Source organism: Acomys russatus, chromosome 25 (assembly GCF_903995435.1).
Source record: "Acomys russatus chromosome 25, mAcoRus1.1, whole genome shotgun sequence".
In the NCBI taxonomy this organism is placed as follows: domain Eukaryota; kingdom Metazoa; phylum Chordata; class Mammalia; order Rodentia; family Muridae; genus Acomys; species Acomys russatus.
This window is the reverse complement of record NC_067161.1, coordinates 1,845,330-1,864,267: the sequence shown is the minus strand read 5'-3', so window position 1 is coordinate 1,864,267 and position 18,938 is coordinate 1,845,330. Positions and strand designations below refer to the sequence as shown.

General features: G+C 44.9%; 1 protein-coding gene across 1 annotated transcript; it reads right to left on the bottom strand.

Moving 5' to 3' along the window:
• Nucleotides 1–763: 763 nt before the first annotated feature.
• Nucleotides 764–17,691, bottom strand: LOC127208597 (sperm motility kinase 4A-like). The gene is made up of 2 exons (XM_051168089.1): nt 16,248–17,691; nt 764–942 (listed from the first exon to the last, which is right to left on the bottom strand). Exons 1-2 carry the CDS (start codon nt 17,689–17,691, stop codon nt 764–766), a joined length of 1,623 nt encoding a protein of 540 aa, XP_051024046.1.
• Between the last annotated feature and the right edge of the window lie 1,247 nt (nt 17,692–18,938).

Below are 18,938 nucleotides of genomic sequence, written 5' to 3'. Positions count from 1 at the left end.
TACATATATACATAAAAATTATATATATACACACACATGCCAGAGTCTACACCCTTAAAGGAAACTGAATCTACCTTCTCTAGAAACCATCAACTGTCCATAGACCATCAGGGTTTAGAGCTCTTCTGTCTTGCACAGGTCATGTGATGGCAACCACAGCAGCAGTGATTTTATGAGTACAGAAAATTCTCAATGATTCTTGGACCTTTGTATCAGCACCACCTTCAGTGTGCTGCTTCCCTCCCCAGGATCTTACAAAAAGAATCTCTATTTTAGCTGATCCCCAAGCTGTTTCTGTGTGGGTGAGGGTTTTAGAAGCTTTGCCCTGGTGCTTGCATGCAGACTTTGCCATTGCTCTTCCCTTGTGGAGGCAAATCTGCCTGTAACACAATTGGTTATTCTCTAGATTACTCCTACCTAGAGCAATGGAGGAGCAGAAGGAGGGCCTAGATCCCTCTTCTGCTTTATAAGAGTCAGTCTGGGAGAGCTGTGCTGGGGCTTTGCACCTGTAGGCCCAGCATTCCAGAGGCTGAGAGTTCAAAGTTAGGCCAAGCCACAAAGTGACTTCAAGGCCAGCTTGGGCTACTTAGTACCCCAGAATTATTTCAGAAATAAAAAAGAAGCATCAACTGGGGTCTTCAAAATTAGATAACTTTTGCTGTTTGGTTATAATGTCTCCTAACTTACATCTGGAACAATTAAATTATTTGCAAGGTGTAGCTCACAACAGAAATGTGGGAATCCATTTTATAGTTTCATGTGTTCAGAGCTTGGTCCTCGGCATGATGATGGGAAAGGGTGTGGTCCTCAGCATGATGATGGGAAAGGGTGTGGTCCTCAGCATGATGATGGGAAAGGATGTGGTCCTCAGCATGATGATGGCAAAGAGTGTGGTCCTCAGCATGATGATGGCAAAGAGTGTGGGGCCTTTAAGCAGTAAAGCTGAATGAGAAGTGATTATGTTAATCCAGGAATGGTGCACTTCTTTGATCCCAGTACTCAGGAGGCAGAAGCAGGCCGATTTCTGAGTTCAAGGTGAGCCTAGTCTACAGAGTGAGTTCAAAGACATCCAGGGCTACACAGAGAAACCCTGTCTCAGTGAGAAAAACAGGAGAAAATTCTGTTCTCCGGAAGGCCTGATTAATTCCACTGGAAGGGCTGATATGAAAGACCTAACGTGGAGTTGCTCACATTCTGGATCTCAGTCTGTCTGTGTTAACTCATATACACACATTCCTGTCACTATGATGTCATCTGCCATAAGGTTGCAATCAGAACCAGACTGATAGAAGGACCTTGCCCTTGAACTCCCGGAACTGTGAGCTAAACCAACTTATTTCTCATTATACAGTGTCCGGCGTCAGGGATTTCAGCATACAGTAAGAGCAGGACTAAGACCCTTGTCTTGGTTCCAAGTTTCCCAAAAGGGGTGGGATTTCTGATTCTAGACAGATAGTCTTCCACAGACATCACAACCCCAACTCCTCTTTACTCCTGAATATCATACTTCTGTGGTTTAACTGTGTTGTCGTTTTGAGGTAAATACAGGGACTCTCCAGAGGCCAGTGATCCAGGAGCACACTGTGAATCTATATGAGAAAAAGTTTACTTTGTGTATCTGAACAAACAGTGTTGAAACTTTTCTGTTCCTGGAGAGTGATAATTCCTGGACTAGATCCTTTGATTCTGAAGATGGCAGTGCTGGAAACTGAATCCAGTACCTTTTGCATGAGAGGCAGTGCTTTTTTTTACTGGGTTGCATTAGTGTAATGAGACAGTCTTACTATGTAGCTCAGACTAGTGCAGGCTCACTGTACAGCCCACACTGCCTCAAACCCATACTCCCCTGCCTCTACTTCCCATCCACACCAAGCTGAAGGGGTTTATTTTTTATTATTAAAAAAAAAAAAAAAACAAATTCCAGTCAAGGTGGGAACTGATGAGTTTGGTAATTACTGTATACTAAAAATTTCCAAATTTACTTGATTATTTGTTAATCACAGGGAATACATTTAAAATGCTAATTCCCAGGCTCATTTCCTGAAGAGTCAAATACAGAAACACACAAGAATATATAAGCCATTGAGCCAACTTCTTGCTAAAGGTGCAAGGCTCTAAGCTACCCCATCATCTTGTTTCCTGAGTTGTTGTTTTTTTTTTTTTTTTTTTTTTTTTTTTTTTTTTTTTGAGTGTGTTGCTCAAGTATTCTCCAGCTGAATTTCTCCATCTGAATACTAGGTATAAAAATATCCTTATTACAAGGCTGATGTGGCAAAAACTAGAGAGCTAAACTATAGGAACATGCTTCATAACTCTATCAAGTGCCATGACAGATTAAAAAAAAAAAGTCCAGTTGTCAGCTAACTTTGTTGTAATGGTTGTTGGTTTGTTGGCCTTCCTGATCCGGTAGGAAGAGGTCCAGAAAAACCCACAACTCTTGAGGCCTGGGAAGGTATCCCAGCTCTGAGGTAGGGCACTGTCCCAAGGGAAAGGCATCTAAGTCATGGCAGCAAATGTTGTTTTTTGGTTGCCCTTTCTGGTACTCAGATGGAAGGGTATCCTGGGACTCAGAAGCCCAGGAACCACACAGCTCTGAGAGTAGGCCTCCTCTGCAGAGGCGGTCAGCTCCTAGGGGAGGGTTTACATCAACCTCTGATCAACTGGGGAGCATAGGAGCCTGAGCTCTGCTCCTTTTCTGTCATCTTCTCTTCTTTTTTTCTTTTCTTCTTCCTCTGATGAGGGAGTCCCACCAGGTGGTAAATCTCCTAAAGAGGTTTATAAGAAGGATGAGTCCAGGAAAGAAGAGACAAATTCAGGAGTAGCAGCCTTTGCTCCCAGGAGAAGGCAGCAGGGAGCTGGGCAGACACAGCTTTATATAGGTGCAGAGCTTAGGTGGCAGAGCTTTCTAGGGCTGGATTTCCAGAGTTAGGATTTCAAGTCCTGAGTTTTGGGAGTTGGGGACTGATAGGTCCTATTCAGGGATTGGTCAGTTGTCCTGATCAGGGATTGGTAGGTTTTTGTTAAGACTTTTCATCTCAAATTAGCATAATTGGGAATGAGTCCTACTGAGGGACTAAAAATGACAGTTATAGAGGTCTAGGGGAGGAGCTGGGCATCCTGAGCTTTCTGAGGCAGTGGTCTGGTCACTTTGTCCTTGAGGGGAAAAGTTTACAAAGCACACAATTTACAAAGAGTCCATGGCAAGGAAGCCTTTCCCTGCAGCATGAATAGCCGACAGAGATTGAAGAGGAGGTGCTGCCATTTTGTCCCCTCCTGTCTCCACAGCCCCAGAACAAAGGAGAGCCCTGAGGTGGGAAGGAGGGGCTGACAGCATGTCATGCCACTGAAGTTTTAGTGGCCCTCTGCTCAAGAACTAGACATAGCTCTTGGGGGGCAGTGTATCAGGAAACCCTTGATTCTCTGTGGCAGGGAAGGCAGCAGCAGGTCACTACAGCTGGCTGGGGTGGGGCAGTGGGCCTCTACAGCAGCTGCTGCAGCTAGAGGAACCAGCAGGCTGCCTGAGGCTGCCGTTGCTGCAGTGGACAGTAGCCAGGCCAGGCAGCATGGGGCAGTTATTGCATCATCGACAGAAGTCCTACAGTAATGTCTCCCAACTTCTATCTGGGACAATTAGATTATTATCAAGGCATAGTTCACAACAGAAATGTAAGGAGCTGACTTCAAAGTTTATTAAGAATTCATAGATGGAGAGCAGACTATTAAACCAAATGTCCCTTCTAAGCTTTAAGATCTGGGTGCACGACATGTGTCAAGCACATGGAGTCAGCCTTCCTAATTCCAGCTGACTCTAGAGCTCAGTCCTGCTATGTGCTCCAGTTTCATTTCTGTTGTTGTGATAAAATGTCCTGATTAAACAACAACAACAAAACAAAAAGGAAACGTAAAGGGAGGAAGGGTTTATTTTCGCCCACAATTTCACATTACAGTACATTGCTGTAAGAAAGTCGGGGTGGGAGGAGTTTAAAGTAACTAGTCACATAGCACTACATCAAGAGCAGACAAAGGATGAGTGTACACATGCTTGCTTGCCTGTGATCCTCTTGACTCCTCCACTCTTACAGAGTTCAGGACACCCAGCCTAGAGAACAGTACTGCCTACGGTGTACTGTGCCTTCCCACATCAATTCACTCAAGACAATGCCCCAACAGACACTTCCCCAGGGCAGCCAATGCAGGTAATCCTTCACTGAGACCCTCTCAGGGTGATTCGGGGCTGTGTCAAGGTGATCACTAATGCTACTCCCACACCTGGCATTCAAGATTAGTGAAGAGGATGGTAGCATGAGGCTCACACCTGAGAAACTCTTTGCACTTACAGAGCTTGCTCCACATAGAATGGGTCAGTGTGACTCAAACTGGCTTTGTTGTCAGACACTTGAGAGATTATAAAAAACCATGACCCATGATGAGGCACACCCAGAATTCCTGTAGTTTGTAGGTAGAGATGTGAGTTTAAGGCCAGCCTGGGCTACATGGTGAGACCCTGACTAAAAAAAAAATAAAAACAAATAATCAGCCGAGCATGGTGGCGCATACCTTTAATCCCAGCACTCGGGAGGCAGAGGCAGGTGGATCGCTGTGAGTTCGAGGCCAGCCTGGTCTGCAAAGTGAGTCCAGGACAGCCAAGGCTACACAAATGAAAACACAAATAATCAAAAAGAATCTGGACTCTTATGTTCTTCTCTTTAAATGTTCAAACATGAGAAATGTGGCTCTATCAAGGTTAGGGGTGCCTTAAAATGCATGATGCTCTAGGCTCAGTCTGTATATAGAACTACAAAAGATAAAGAAATAAATCATTGTGTTCAATCTTTTTTTAAAAAAAAGCATTCCTTCTGCAAATTTCTAGGATCAAAAAAGAATCTGGAACACTTTTGGTAAAACATTTGTTTCTCACATGGCTTTGTGAGGTAAGGGAGGCATCAGTAGCTCCCCAAGATCAAGAGAGGTTTGGTCAAGCTTTGGGGAAAGATAAAGCTGGAATGGAATGCCAGGCATCCAAGACAAAGCTTTGTTAGAGCTTTGTCATGGTATAGTTTGTGTGAACACATGTGTGCATGTGTGTGTTTGTGTGTGTAAGAGACAGAGACAGAGACAGAGAGACAGACAGAGACAGAGACAGACAGAGACAGAGACAGACAGACAGACAAAGAGAGCGACAGACAGAGACAGAGGGGAGTCACTAAAAGTAAACCTTCCCACAGCTCAGCCAGGCTTTTTGTGTACATCCAGAAATGCTGACCTTTATCTGATGCTAGCCTAGCCTCAAAATACATTTCATTGGTGGCCTCTACTCAGGACTACTTTTCAAATCTTGCTCTTTACGTCAAAGGGGAAGTAAAGACTGCCTGACCTCACCTCACCAAAGGCATGCATTTACGACTAGTTCATTTGCTCATCCACTCTGTTTCATTCTCTGGCAGTCCTTTCTGCACCTTCAAGCTAACATGGCCTGGGAAAGATGAAGGCACAATAGCATGCTGTGCATCTCCTCAAACCCCCCAGGCCCTATTTCACTTGGTACAGTAACCTCAGCCTACACAACATCCTACAAGGACTCACAGAACCAGTCTCCCCCCCCCCTGCCTCACCCCCAAGACCTCCTTGGCAAGAATGACCCAAAATGTGTTCACTCAGTCCCAGCTGTACCTGCTGACGTTTGCTGTGTCTCACATGCCAGACCTGCTCCTGCCTCAGGGCCTTGGCACACCTGTTCCCTCTGACTGGAATACTGGTCTCCACACTCCATATGGCTCCCTCCTTTGAATCTTTGTTCAAATCAGCATCTTTCTACTGAGGCCTTCGCTGATCGCTCCTCTTTGAGTTGGCACCCATGGCTCTTCCAGTGCACATTATTCCCGCGTTTGATTTCCTTAATACTGTTGACTGCCTGTTTCAACGTACGTAGTATGTGCTCCCATCCCTTGACACTCTGACATGAGCTAGGCCAAAGATTCATGCAACACCTCTTCAAAACATAGCCTGCGCAGATTAGATTCTCAACAAATGCTTTTTTTTTTTAATAGAATGAGCATGTTCATTCACCCACTAAACTGTAATTTCTAGACCCAGCATAGCCATTGATCATGCAGAAATAAGCAAGACCCATTTCTCCTGAAGACCACACTCCACTGTACGACAGAGGCCCAAACTCAAGTACATTCAGCTGGAAGACATGAAGAGAATACAGTAGAGATGTGCACAGGCAGGCATGTGTGTTTGTGTCTGCACCTCTTGTACTTGTGTATCTGTACATGTACATATAGTTTGTGTGTCCATTTGTGTGTCTGGAACATATCTGTCTGCACGTACATGAGCATGTATCTTGTGTGTGTGTGTGTGTGTGTGTGTGTGTGTGTGTGTGTGTGTGTTCTCCCTGTGTCTGCGTTATGTATTTGTGTGTCTATGTCTTTGTGTGCATGTGTCTGTTGTGCATCTATCTGTATGCTTGTATATACAAAAGCATTCTCGGTTAAGACCAAGATAGGAAGGTACTTTAAAGTTTCTAACTCCCTTTGTCTTCCAAACCAGTCTGTTTAAATGAAAAACATTTCTCTCACCCTTTTCCCACCAGATGTGTCTGCTTTCCCTTCACACCCCAAGAAGTAAATTGAGAAGCTATTTGCACACATGGAAGTTCATGATATTTCTTTCACCCGATACCCTGAGGTGACTGTTGATGTCTTCCTGCAGTACTACGAGAAGGTGTTGTTACTCTATGTTTTTCACAAGTTGGCTTCAAACCCTTGTGGCCCAGCACATCAACAACCAAGCCAGAGCTCAGGTCTGGCTGAGTGCAAGGCTGAAGCAGCAGCTCCTGCCCACCACCACCGAGACACAGGGCAGCAACTGAAGAGTCCAAAGCAACGCAGAGAATTCATCTTTCCTCTAGATCCAAATGAATATTAATTTCCTTTGTCTTTGCAAATACAAAAGTTGACTAAGACACACATCATAAAATATGCAAGAGAAAACGTTCACCTTCGTTTCAGCTTTGTATTGAAAATGCATATGAATGACTTTCTTCCCTGCTGCCTGTGTTGACCAGAGATCATCTCTGCCCTTGGCCAGTATCATTCAAAAAAACTCTGGGCCAGCGGGTAATCAAGGACAAATCCCCACCAGGAACCTGACAGTCCTAACTCTGAGCATCAACCAACACTGCACTTTAATTTTTTTAGGAGACAAAAGGCCCGGGAAGAGTGTCCTGTCTTGCCAGCCTAGATGAGGAGACAGGTTGAAAGGGGAAAATTGGAAAGTTGCGCTCAGTGGATCCAACAGGACAAAAGAAATCAACTGCCTATCGATTTCCAAAAGGAACCTGAGACCTGCCGTTCCTGGCTTTTTTAAAGTTGGCAACTTTTGACCTTTTTTTTTCCCCCGGAAAATATCATGACCAGATATTTCCAGGATGAAAGTGTATGGAAAGAAGAGAAAAATTAACTGTAATCTCCTGGAAACAATGGTAACTGTTCCAGTTGAACAATATCAGTCCCTGTGGGGGGTGGGGTTGCCATGTGAAAGGGACACGAGCAGAGCAGCTTCAAGTGCTTTCAGGAGGATTTCTCTCTTTGACTCAATGTTGGGGTCCTGGACATTCAGTATGGTGCTTCTCTGATAAACTGCTGATACATCTTAGATAACTCAGAAGACGTGTTTGAGAGATTGTGTCTCCTCCTGTCTGGTGCCTCACCTCTGCACAATGAACCTTATCAGACCATGTGCCAAAAGAGACCTTACTTTCTCAAGCCGTCTTTGACAGACATTTACCACAAGGAAAGTAACTAATAAGAAGTCCTCAGGCTGGGGACGTGTCTCATGCAGTAGAGTGCTTGCTGTGCAGGCATGAGGATGTGAGTTCACATCCCCAGAGCCCACATAAACAGCTAGATGTGGTAGTATCTGCCTGTAAGCCCAACACTGGGAAGCAGAGACAGGAAGTCAGTGAGCTTCAGGTTCAGTGAGATACTGTCTCAAAAAATAAAGTGGACAGGAACTGAGGAAAATATCTGACCTGATGTTAACCTCTAGTCTCCACATGTATGTGCACACACACACACACACACAGGTATGTGTGCATGCACACACAGAGAGAATTAGAAATAATGCTTGGATGGATGGATGGATGGATGGATGGATGGATGGATGGATGGATGGATGATCTTTAAGCTTTACTTTGCCTCTGGGATTCTATTCAGGCCCGCTGAGAAGGCAGGTCTTGCCATGTCTACTCTGTAAACACCATGAGAGTTAGATGCACTGTCTTCTGTAGACTGTCTCTCCAGTTCCCTACACACACATAGCTGACAGATGAGAAATGAGCCTCACTATATGCTATATGCTTATTTTGTTCTTTCAACATTCTTGCCTTAGTTTATAGAGAGGGGTACCCATCGCTCTACTGAAAGCATTCTCATTCTCTCATTCTCTCTCCCTCTTTCCCTCTCTCTCCTCTCTCTCTCTCCTCTCTTCTCTCTTCTCTCTTCTCTCTTCTCTCTTCTCTCTCTCTCTCTCTCTCTCTCTCTCTCTCTCTCTCTCTCTCTCTCTCTCTCTCTCTCTCTGTCTCTGGCAGAAACAATGAAGAGCCCTGGGATATTCATTTTAATATAATCCCTTTGAACCTCAAAACACATTTGACAGAAAATAGGACCACACGTGCAATTTTACCCTTTCTTCCAGCTAACGGCTGTTTACAAATGTTGCTCGCTCCAGCTTAGCTCAGGAAAGCTTTTCAAGGCTCTGGTGGTTAATTACAGCTGCCTCTGGGACTGTGAAACCTGAGCCACACTTGGAGATCAATAGCTTTGACTAGACTGGGAGGGAAGAAGTGTCACTCAGGCTAGAGGAGCTGAATGCTTGCAACCCCAGGAACCAAACTCCCTGTGAGTTAGTGGGCTTTCTCCAACTTCTATTTGCGATAGCTCCTGCAAACCTTAGCTGGGACTAAAGCAGCCTGTGTTTCTCAAAGAGAACCTGATGAGTTAGTCACAATTCCCCAGAGAAGCAGAAATAGTATTAATAAGCATAGCATACAAATGCATAAATAAATATAATGTGTAAATATATGTGATATAATACACAGTATATACTATGTGTGTGATAGATAGCCATCAAAACGTTTATTGTAAGGTATTGGTTTCCCCTGCAAACAGAAAAGCTGCTGGTAGGTTCCAAAGCCCCAAGAACTGGAGACTCAACGGTGTGCATTTCAAGATGAAGCTGGTGGCTTGAGAATCAATAAAAGCAAGTTCAAAAGATCACATAAAGTACCGGCTCAAAGAGTGAGACAAAAACATGTCTTATCCTTCCCCTCTTCACTCTTGGCTCTATTCGGGCCCACTCACATTAATTTTTGTTAGTGTCTCCATCTATTTGCACTCTAATTTCTCCCAGAATGACTCACAGGCACACCCTGAAATAATGGTTAGCCGGGTATCTAGGCATTGCCCAGTGAGCCCCGTTTGACACATAAAATTAACCTTAATTCTGTGGTGGAGAAAATACGACATGGTTCATCTATTTGACTCATATCTACTTAATGATTCCCTACTACATGCCAAGATCTATACTGGGCACTAAGTAAGGATGTGCAGTGAATGAGATCTGACCATCCAAAACCTCATATAATCACAAAGAGAAATAGAAGACAAATAGAACAAGAAAATATAAAGGGATTAGTACCTTTCCAAATAAATTAAAACGGAATGAAATAATAAAGCATGGGAGTGCAGTTACTTAACATTGGGTAAGTAAAATGCTTAGTGACGAGAAGACATGGGCTTTACAGAGCCCTGAAAGCATGCTGGGAAGGAAAAGCAATGAGAGCAAAGGTGCTAGACGGTACATTAGTTAATTTTCTGACCTCTGTGACAAGAACAACTTAGGAGAGGCAAGGGCTGTTTTGGCCCATGGTTTAGAAGTCCATCAAGAGCAGAAAAGACACAGCTACTACAAGGTCACTGTCCTAGTTATCCTTAACTGTCAACTTAGCACAATCTAGAGTCACATGAGAAGAGACTCTCAATTGAGGGATTGCCCAGATCAGATGGGCTCATGAGCATATCTGTATGAAATTATCTTGATATAAGATGGCACAGCCCACTGTGGGTGGCACCATTCCCTGGGCAAGCAGTCCTGGACTGTGGAAGCACGGGTCTGTGGGTGTGCTAGCTCGTGTGGTTTCTGCTTCAAGTTCTTGCTTGAGTTCCTGCCCTCACTTCCCTGTACTATGGTGTGTAAGATGAAATAAAGCATTTTCTGTCCTAAGTGTCTTCTCATCATAGTGCTTTATCTCAGCAACAGAAGTCAAACTCAAGAAGGTACAGTCTAACCAGGAAGCAGAGAAAACTCAGGCAGGAAATGGAACTAAGTTACAACCCTCAGAATTTCCTCCTCCCTTCAACCCACTTTTTCTGGCTAGGCCCCACCTGTTAGAGGTGCCACAACTTTTAAAAAAGCACCATCAAGTAGGAACCAAACTGTGCATGCCCTCGAGTTAGGGGGACTTTTCACAGTCAAACCACAGCAGATGGGAGACTTAATAAGTGAAAGCAGACTTGCAAACAATATTAAAACGGTCCAGAATTGCCTTGAAAGCCATGTCAGAGAGTTCCACTTGAGCCTAAGAGGTACGGAGAGCCTTCAAAGCGCTCTAAGCAGGAGTATAATGTGGTGAGTTTTGTGTTTTCATAAGATTTCTCTGGCTTTTTGTAGGAAACAAGCCATACAGGGTGTGTGAAAATCATAAAACCGCCCTGAAGGGCAGATCAAAGGGACCTTGATGAGCCTGAACGTTGAGAATGCTTATCTTGTTTGCTATCCTACCAGAAAAAAAAACTTCCTCTGTACTCTCCTGGTTGGGGCGGGGTGGGGGGGGGCAGGGGAGAGAAGCTGCCTCTGGGTGGCAGAGGCAGAGCAGAGCATCCAAGCTTCAAGTTTATGCACTTGCTTACAATGTTGTGTGGAAAGAGGGAGTGAAGGTGAGAGAGAGACAGAGACAGACGGAGGGAGGAAGAGAGAGAGGGAGGGAGGGAGAGACAGAGGGAAAGCTGGTTGCATACTGATGCCTGTGCATAGAACCTCTTATTAAACAGTACAGGACTTAAAGTTCACAATGTACACGTTTTAGCATTCCCATGCTCTCTTGGGCTGGGATTTTGTTCATTTGTGCACTTTTACAACCTTCCCACCAATTAAAATGTCAGCTCTGGATGGAGGAGCTTGTCTGCTTTCCTCTGCTACTGTAGCTAGAGAGATAAGAGCTCAGAAATACTGATACTTATTGTTAAATGACTGGATAATGTGAAAGGCCGGAAGGATAGCAGCCACGTATGACAGAGACTGCTCATTACGGGAAGGCTTTTTATGCATTGTTTTTATGCATTTTAACTTTTGCCAATTTTTACTAAGTGGCATGTTTCTAAATGGAATGGGTATAGTTTGGGTAAGTTCCAAGTCATCAGTAACATTGACAATAAGTAAAAAGTGCAGTCAAGTTCAAGCTTGTTCACATGAGCTCACAAGGTGACTGACACAGTGCTTCATGGTTTTATTCATGCTACAACATTTATTGCTAGCCACCCTGAAACAGCCCTTGTCCCAGGCAACAGAGAAAACTGCTAAATATAACTTTCAAGAAGAGTAAAATCATGCAGATGCAAATTAAAATATGCTAAAGAATTTACTTATGAGTATCCTTGTTATCAGTGTCAACTTGACATGGCCTTAAGGTATGAGAGGAGACCCTCCTCTGAGGAACTGCCTACAGCAGATTGTCCCATGGGCATGTCTGTGGGGCACTGTGTCCATCATTACTTGGTGCTGGACAGCCTAGCCCCACTGTGGGCAGCAACATCCCTAAGCTAGTTTCTGCATCAGGTTCTTGCTTGAGTTTGCCGTGGTCCCCCTCAGTGACAGCTCCAAGGGTAACATGAAGCAGACCCTTGGTTCCTCAAGTTGCTTTCGGCCATCATGTTCTTATCTGAGCAACCAATGAAACTCTGACAATGTGCAAGTAACTGATTGCTAGCATCTCAAAGGAGTGGGCAGACTAGGTACACATGCCAGGAAAGCTGAAGTGACTTTGCAAGCCGGAGGCAAGGCTGGCCTCTTCCACAGCCAAGGAACACCACTGCACAGAACTAGACCTCTGGTCCAAGCAAATTTAGCATGTGGCTAAATGGAAATTATTTTGTTACTACTAGTCATTTATAGCTAAAAAGAATTGTCAGATAACTCAATAAAGTGAGAGGTCACAGAATAATAATAACCGAGAGGAGCGGACTCAAGACAACGAGTCTTCTATGGACTGTAATTTTTTCAGACATAGGGGAGATAGTTACGATATTGTTTCTCACTTCTCATTAGTGTTTAGAAAACCCAGATCCACAATGGGCCTACTTCGTTCTGGATAGGAGGGGTATGTGTCCTTGTCCTTTCCTGTTTATAAGGACGCTTTGGGAAAATAAAGACTCCTATATATGTATTGCATGAATACATACATATGCCTCCACACATGAATGTACATATACCTCTACTCATGAATATGCACATACACCCACACGCATAAATAAATATATATACCTCCACACATGAATGCATATATATATATATATATATATCACTCTACACATATAAATTCAAATTCCAGCTTGCAAGTCTCATGTCATTATGGCAGTAGAGGGCAATGGAAAATACTAAACCAATCCAGGACAACCCTTTGTCCTCTTTTGGAGGGTGGCTCTTGTTCCCTTTGCCTCGATTCAAGTCCCTGAACTACAGTACCCGTTCTACCAGCTCACCAGTTGGGGACTCCTCACAGTCTTGTCTTCTAATGTGTTGAGTTTATTCAGGGTTCTGAAGGTATAAACCAACATTATATACGATTTCCCAGCCTCTACAGGTGAACTGAGGGCCCAGAAAGCTGGTTAAGTTAGCGGTAGAATGAATATTTGTATTTGGATCTTTCCCCTCCATGATGCATAGGATGGAGGTTGTAAGAGTGCTGGCAACATTGTCTGGAAGATGGGCCTGTGGCTCGGTACCCAGGATGGAGAAAATACACACAACAACATAAGCTTAAGAGGGATGGACTGAGCTCAGAGAATACCAAACCTTCAAACATTCTGCTTAAATCTCTTGTGATTTTAACATAATTCCTTTTTTCCTCTGACTCGGCCCCATTGGTGAGACAGGGGGCTCTATGTCTTCCTCAACATTTCCACCGAGAAACCTTTTGTGCTTCCATCTGCTAGTGTCCTTCCTCCATAGTCATATGATGTAAAGACTTCCAGCAGAGATTTGCGGTGCTCTTGATGGGGATGGGTGTAGTGTGGCTTCAGTGTAGCAACACTTTTTACTATGCACATAGGTATCAAACCTTGTATTGTAATGCCTTCAATCGACAATGAAAATTTAAAAAATCAAAATGTATGGTTGTGTTCATGTCTGAAAACTTCAAAGAACAAACAAACAAGCAAATAAATAAATAAAATGTATGGTCCTCCAATCTAGGCTCTAGGGAACCTAGAATATTTGTCTTCTATTCAGAGATTCTTGGTGGAATCTGGAATCAGCTTTGTGGGTCTTTCTTTTCTTTCTATTTGTGTGTGTGTGTGTGTCTGTGTGTGTGTGTGTGTGTGTGTGTGTGTGTGTGTGTGTGTGTGTGTCTGTGTGTGTGTGTCTGTGTGTGTGTGTCTGTGTGTCTGTATGTACGTGCGCGCAGGTGACTGCAGAAGTCAGGAGAGGGCTTTGTGTGTCTGTGTGTGTCTGTGTGTTTCTGTGTGTCCCTGGGATTGAGGTGTAGGAGGTTTTGAACTGCCAGTGAGCTCCCGGATTCATCTCTCAGCCAGTGCCCAGCTTTACATGGCTGCAGGGGATCAAATATCTCGGGTCCTATGGCTTGTAAACTACTCCCTCAGTGACTTCTGTTGTCGGTTGTTGCTGCTGCTACTGTTCCTGTTAATTTTAGTTGTTCAGTGGCCGATTTTTTTTTTTTTAACCTGGTATGTCAATGGAGAAAAATAGTCTTCCCACAGTCTCCAGCTCACTGTGGTTTAGGATTTCTCCATTTTGCAGCTCACAATGGAGCAAAAGCAATCCACAGTTACAAGGAACACTCCATTTTCTCCTGACCTTTTCTCCACCCTAATTCATGATCCTCTCTTACCACGCTGATTGGTAGCCATGCAGTTTGGGAGCAGTAACTGGGGATGTAGCTTTATTGGTACAGTAGTGTCCTGGCAGGCACGAACCCCTGACTTCCAGACTGTCAACTAGAGAGCAGGAGTAGAAGCCCAAGGTCACCTTCAGCTACGTCAAGAGTTCAGTGCACACCTGGGATACAATGACATCTTGTCTCAAAGAAAACAGAGGAGCAATGAGGTGGCTCGGTGGGCAAAGCAGCCACTGTCCTAGAGCAACACCCTGAAACCGAAGCTCCAAACTCTGTAAAAAGAGCTGGGACAGTAGCGTGCATGTCTCCGGTCCCAGACCTTCTGTGCTGAGCAGGCAGCAGAGACAGCTAAAGGCCCCTAACTGGAAGGCCAGCTAGCCTGACTTACACAATAGGAAAACCAGAGATGCTGTCTGAAATAAGGTAGAAGCTGAGGCTTCCCATCTGACAGTATTTCTCAGATGCAGACACTTCAGAAAACATACAGGGCGTGGGGGAGGGGTTTGCTCTGACTTTTCAATTTACATGCTTATTGGAACCTAACCCACCAACAGTCAAGGATCGTCTGTACCTCATCATGGGAGTAGAAGTTTTTAAAAATGTATTGGCCATATACAGTCTTTCCTGAAAATGAGTTTAACAGAAACAAGCACAAGGTGCAGCGGACAGAAAAGGCACAGTCACCTTACCACACAGGCACACTTTTCTCCATCCAGTTCCTTCAGTGTGAAATGCAGGCAGCTAGTTTGATCCTGAATCCCCGATGCTCCCTGGAGCCATATCACCTGTTCCCAAGCCTAACTCAGGCCAGGTCCCTTCTTATGCAGATCCTTGCAGCCCTGCCTTGTGTCCCAGAGGTGTTAGTGGCAGGTCAGGTAGTGCTCTGGACACACAGGTAGGAGTTAGAGAAATTAACACATTTCCAAGGGCCTCTGTGAGGTAAGACCATCTGCTTAGACAATTGGAGCAAATTTAGTGTGGTGAAGCAAGCATACCAAGAGCAAAAACACAACATAACCCATATAACTGGCACGTTATTGGACAGTGGAGCTCCCTTCTGGATGCCATGATACGAAAACCAATCCAGAAGCTTACAAATCATTTTATTACAGTTTGAAAGAAAAACAGTCCAGGCAGCTTGGCAGCATGGAAGATGGTGAGAGGAGACAGTTGGGCCCAGGAGAGCAATGGACAGGATCAGTGCGAGCATGCTCGGGACACTGGGTGGCATCCAGAGAACACATAGAAAGGGTTAGCATGCCTTTGGGTTCAGGTTTCATTAAATATATGCTTTGGGCAGATTAGAATGTTATCTTTGCCCAGGGCCAAGGTAGAACCCAGACTCTATTCTTGTCCACAAAGAGATAGCTTTCCCGTAATGACCCTCTAAATAACGCTGCTTTCTCCACCCACTTTCTCGTGGTATTTTAAATTTTGATATAAGGGGCAATAATGCTTTCTTTTCTTAAAATTAGTGTCACCAGGGAAATGGGGTGTGAAGCTGGCCCCTGTGAGGATAACAGGTCACAAAGACAATGGCCTCCTTTCTGGCTCTATGAGGTATTCCTTTGCCTTTTTTTAAGGTTCTGAGGGTTATTGGCAAACTTTGCCTTATAAACACATCACTTATCCATGTCTCTATCATTATATGATATTCTGTCCCTATAAACTTTATTCTAAGATGAGTGAACAGTCTATATGATAAAGTTTATTGTAAAAGAGTGAAAAGTAGATTTGGGGAGCACCATAACCTACCATGTCATCGCAGCACAGAGAGAGAGAGCAGTGAGGGACACGCCCACAAGATAATTGGCTCTCTTGCAGGCATGTAGACAGGATGCTTTGGAAGGCTACTGTCATGCCTACATCTCTGCTGAATAGGATCCACCTGAAGACTCCTGAGCCCTTTGCTGCCTCTCTCCTGCCTCCATCCCAGCCTCAGGATGTCCTGCATGGGTCCCTCTCAGCAGCTGTTTGAGTCCACTCAAGAGTGATCCCAACACTGTGACTTCATAATTTACAGGGCTTCAGTACCTCCTGGCTGGCCTCTGACCTTCTGTCTCTTCCTGCAATCCCTCCCGTTGGGGCACCACTCTTTTCCTCTTGGGTGGCAGGCAGCAGCAGAGCTGTAGTAAATTGGCCCTAATCCTCTTCGTCCACCTCTTCCAGACCCTGCACACACCTTGGATTGTGTCTGCAGTCCCACTGTGCTGTGTCTCTGTGGGGACCTTGACAACATCAAGTATGGGTGTCCTCTTCTCTAGGCAATGGTGGGGAAATACAGGCAGGATAGCGCTTCTTTTCAGCCTCTTCCCTACCTGATAACTGTCCTCTAGAGAGTCACTTTTCGAGGATGCAAGGACTTGAAAGGCTGGCTTATCAGCTGCCCTCTTTTGGTACCCAGGGAAGTCAGCCGGATCTGTGGGAGTGGGGAAAGGTGTTAATCCTGGTTGCACTGACTCGGCTTGGCTGATGAAGTCATCCTGCTGGCGTGCCTGGCGTTTCAATAGGCTGTAAGTTGCCATGGGTTCATTGAACAATCTATAAAGTAAAGATTTCCAGATGTCACTTGTGTCAAATCCCATATCTACCATGGCTGCCATGATTGCAGGGTCCAGGCTCCTAGGGTCCATATCATCCCAATGGTTTGGTGAGCCCTCATCTCCTTGCCTAAGCCAAGGGTGCTCCATAATGTCCTTTAGTGTTGGTCTCTCTGTAGGATTTACAGTTAATAAGCATCGGATAATGTCCTGCAGTTCTTGTGAGAGGTATGAGGGAACATCATACCGTCCTAGCAAAACTTGGCTCCCTAGCTCTTGAAAGGTGGTACCTTCAAATGGCAGGGTCCCAGTCACCATAAAGTATAGAAGAACACCCATGTTCCATGTGTCCACTTTGGTGCCATCATAGGGTTGGTGCAGGAAGCATTCGGGGGCACCAAATCGTAAGGCACCACAGAACCCAGAAAGCTTCTTGCCCGGCCTGACTAAGGTACCCAAGCCGAAATCTATGATTTTGACTTTGCCTGTGGCATCCACCATGATGTTATCTGGTTTGAGGTCTCTATGAACGATGCCTAGGTCATGGCAATAGCACATGGCATGTACGATCTGCTTGAATATTTTCCGAGCCACGCCCTCCTGCAGGCAGCCAACTTGTTGGATCCAGTCCAACAGCTCGCGTCCGTCAGCCAGTTCCAGGATCAGAAAGATACTCTCTTTGGTTTCAATGACTTGGAGCAATGAGACGATGTTGGGATGGTTCATCCTCTTCATTATCTCCACTTCGGACCTAGCTGGGAAGGCCTGTTTTCGCCCCTTCCGCAGGACTTTTATCGCTACCTCAGCGCCCGTGAGGCGGTGCTGGGCCAGCTTCACCTGGGCACAGCCCCCCTGGCCAATAGTCCTCAAGATGGCGTATTGCGCCCGGAGAGTCTCATATGTGAGGGTAGGCACAGGGCTGGGCCCTACTGTCAACTCACCCCTTGGACCACACATCTCTGGTGGCAAGGCTACCCAAATAAATGTAAAAAATTTAAAAGTAGAGTGAAAATAAAATTTCCAAACATAGAACAAACCAAAACAAGTGTACGCTCTCCAAGATATATACACATCAACAAGGAAATAAAAACCAAATATTCAAAATAAAAACCAAACACCCAAAAGCAAAACACATTCACATACAAAGGCACACACACATACAAACAAGTTCACTCTCAGTCAAATTCCACTGAACACTGCACCAATCAGACCGCCTCTCAAAACAGCCACAGAAAGCCAACCTAGCTCCCCTTCCCTTTTACCTACTGTTCAGACTCCATCACAATGACCCCTCCTCATGAGATCACATCAGGACACAGACAAATTGCTATGGGCACAGCTCACAGCTCTTCACCAGCTCCTCCACTGTGACATCTCACCTTGCTACCAGCCAAACAGCCACAGGCAGTCCTCCAAAACCATAAACCAGAATAAAAATACCCCCTTTTAAGTTGTTCTGGTCATGTGTTTTATCACAATGGTTATAAGAACACACTAGTTTGCCTGCACTCAGCTAGAGGTAGATCAGAAGGGAATCCAGGACTGAGTGGACAGGGGAGAGAACAGCTGAGCTGCGGAGGAGACTGTCTTCCACCCAACATGCTTATTTTACTGGGAGAACAGGGACCAGAGAGATATAACTTGCAAGAGCAATGGTTGGAAGGCAGAGTGCAGCCCACGGATCCTGCCTCCACCACAGAGGTCTTTGTGCTGCTTCTAAAGGTGCCTGATGACGTCAGCATTCAGGTTGAGATCTTCCACCCCATGCTAGGGTGGCTTTCCACATGTAACGGCCTTTATATTTCTATATGCACACACAGGTACATGAGAATACAGGAAGAACCCTCCCACACAGGGTTACAAAACCTCATTGTTAAAGCCTGTATTAGAAAGTTGAATGAGAATCAAAACCCAACCATAGTTAATTAGCTTCTGTGCCTCCTTGATTACACCATTGTGGAAACTTTTGGCTGTAAAGAAATACCTAAACTGTAGACAAAACTAGAGCTGTGTGCACAATGAAAGAAATTCAGAGACAAGGATGTGAGTGCTTGATAATGGTACAGAGGGTCTCACAAAAGCAAGAAGAACTGGGAAAGTGTCACAGGCTCAAATCCCTTTTTTCTTAATTACTGCCTTGACATTGCAGCCCAGGAATAGAAAATCAAGCATCATTTTCGTGCCTAACCCCATGGTGATATTCC

What these genes read in the sequence shown, in the direction of transcription:
- LOC127208597 (XM_051168089.1), bottom strand. Translation starts at nt 17,691, where the DNA reads ATGTGTGGTCCAAGGGGTGAGTTGACAGTAGGGCCCAGCCCTGTGCCT. An exon ending in ATTGCAGGAAGAGACAGAAG is followed by an intron (nt 943 to 16,247) that starts GTCAGAGGCCAG and finishes CTTCTCATTCAG; the next exon opens with CTTTACTGCTTAAAGGCCCC.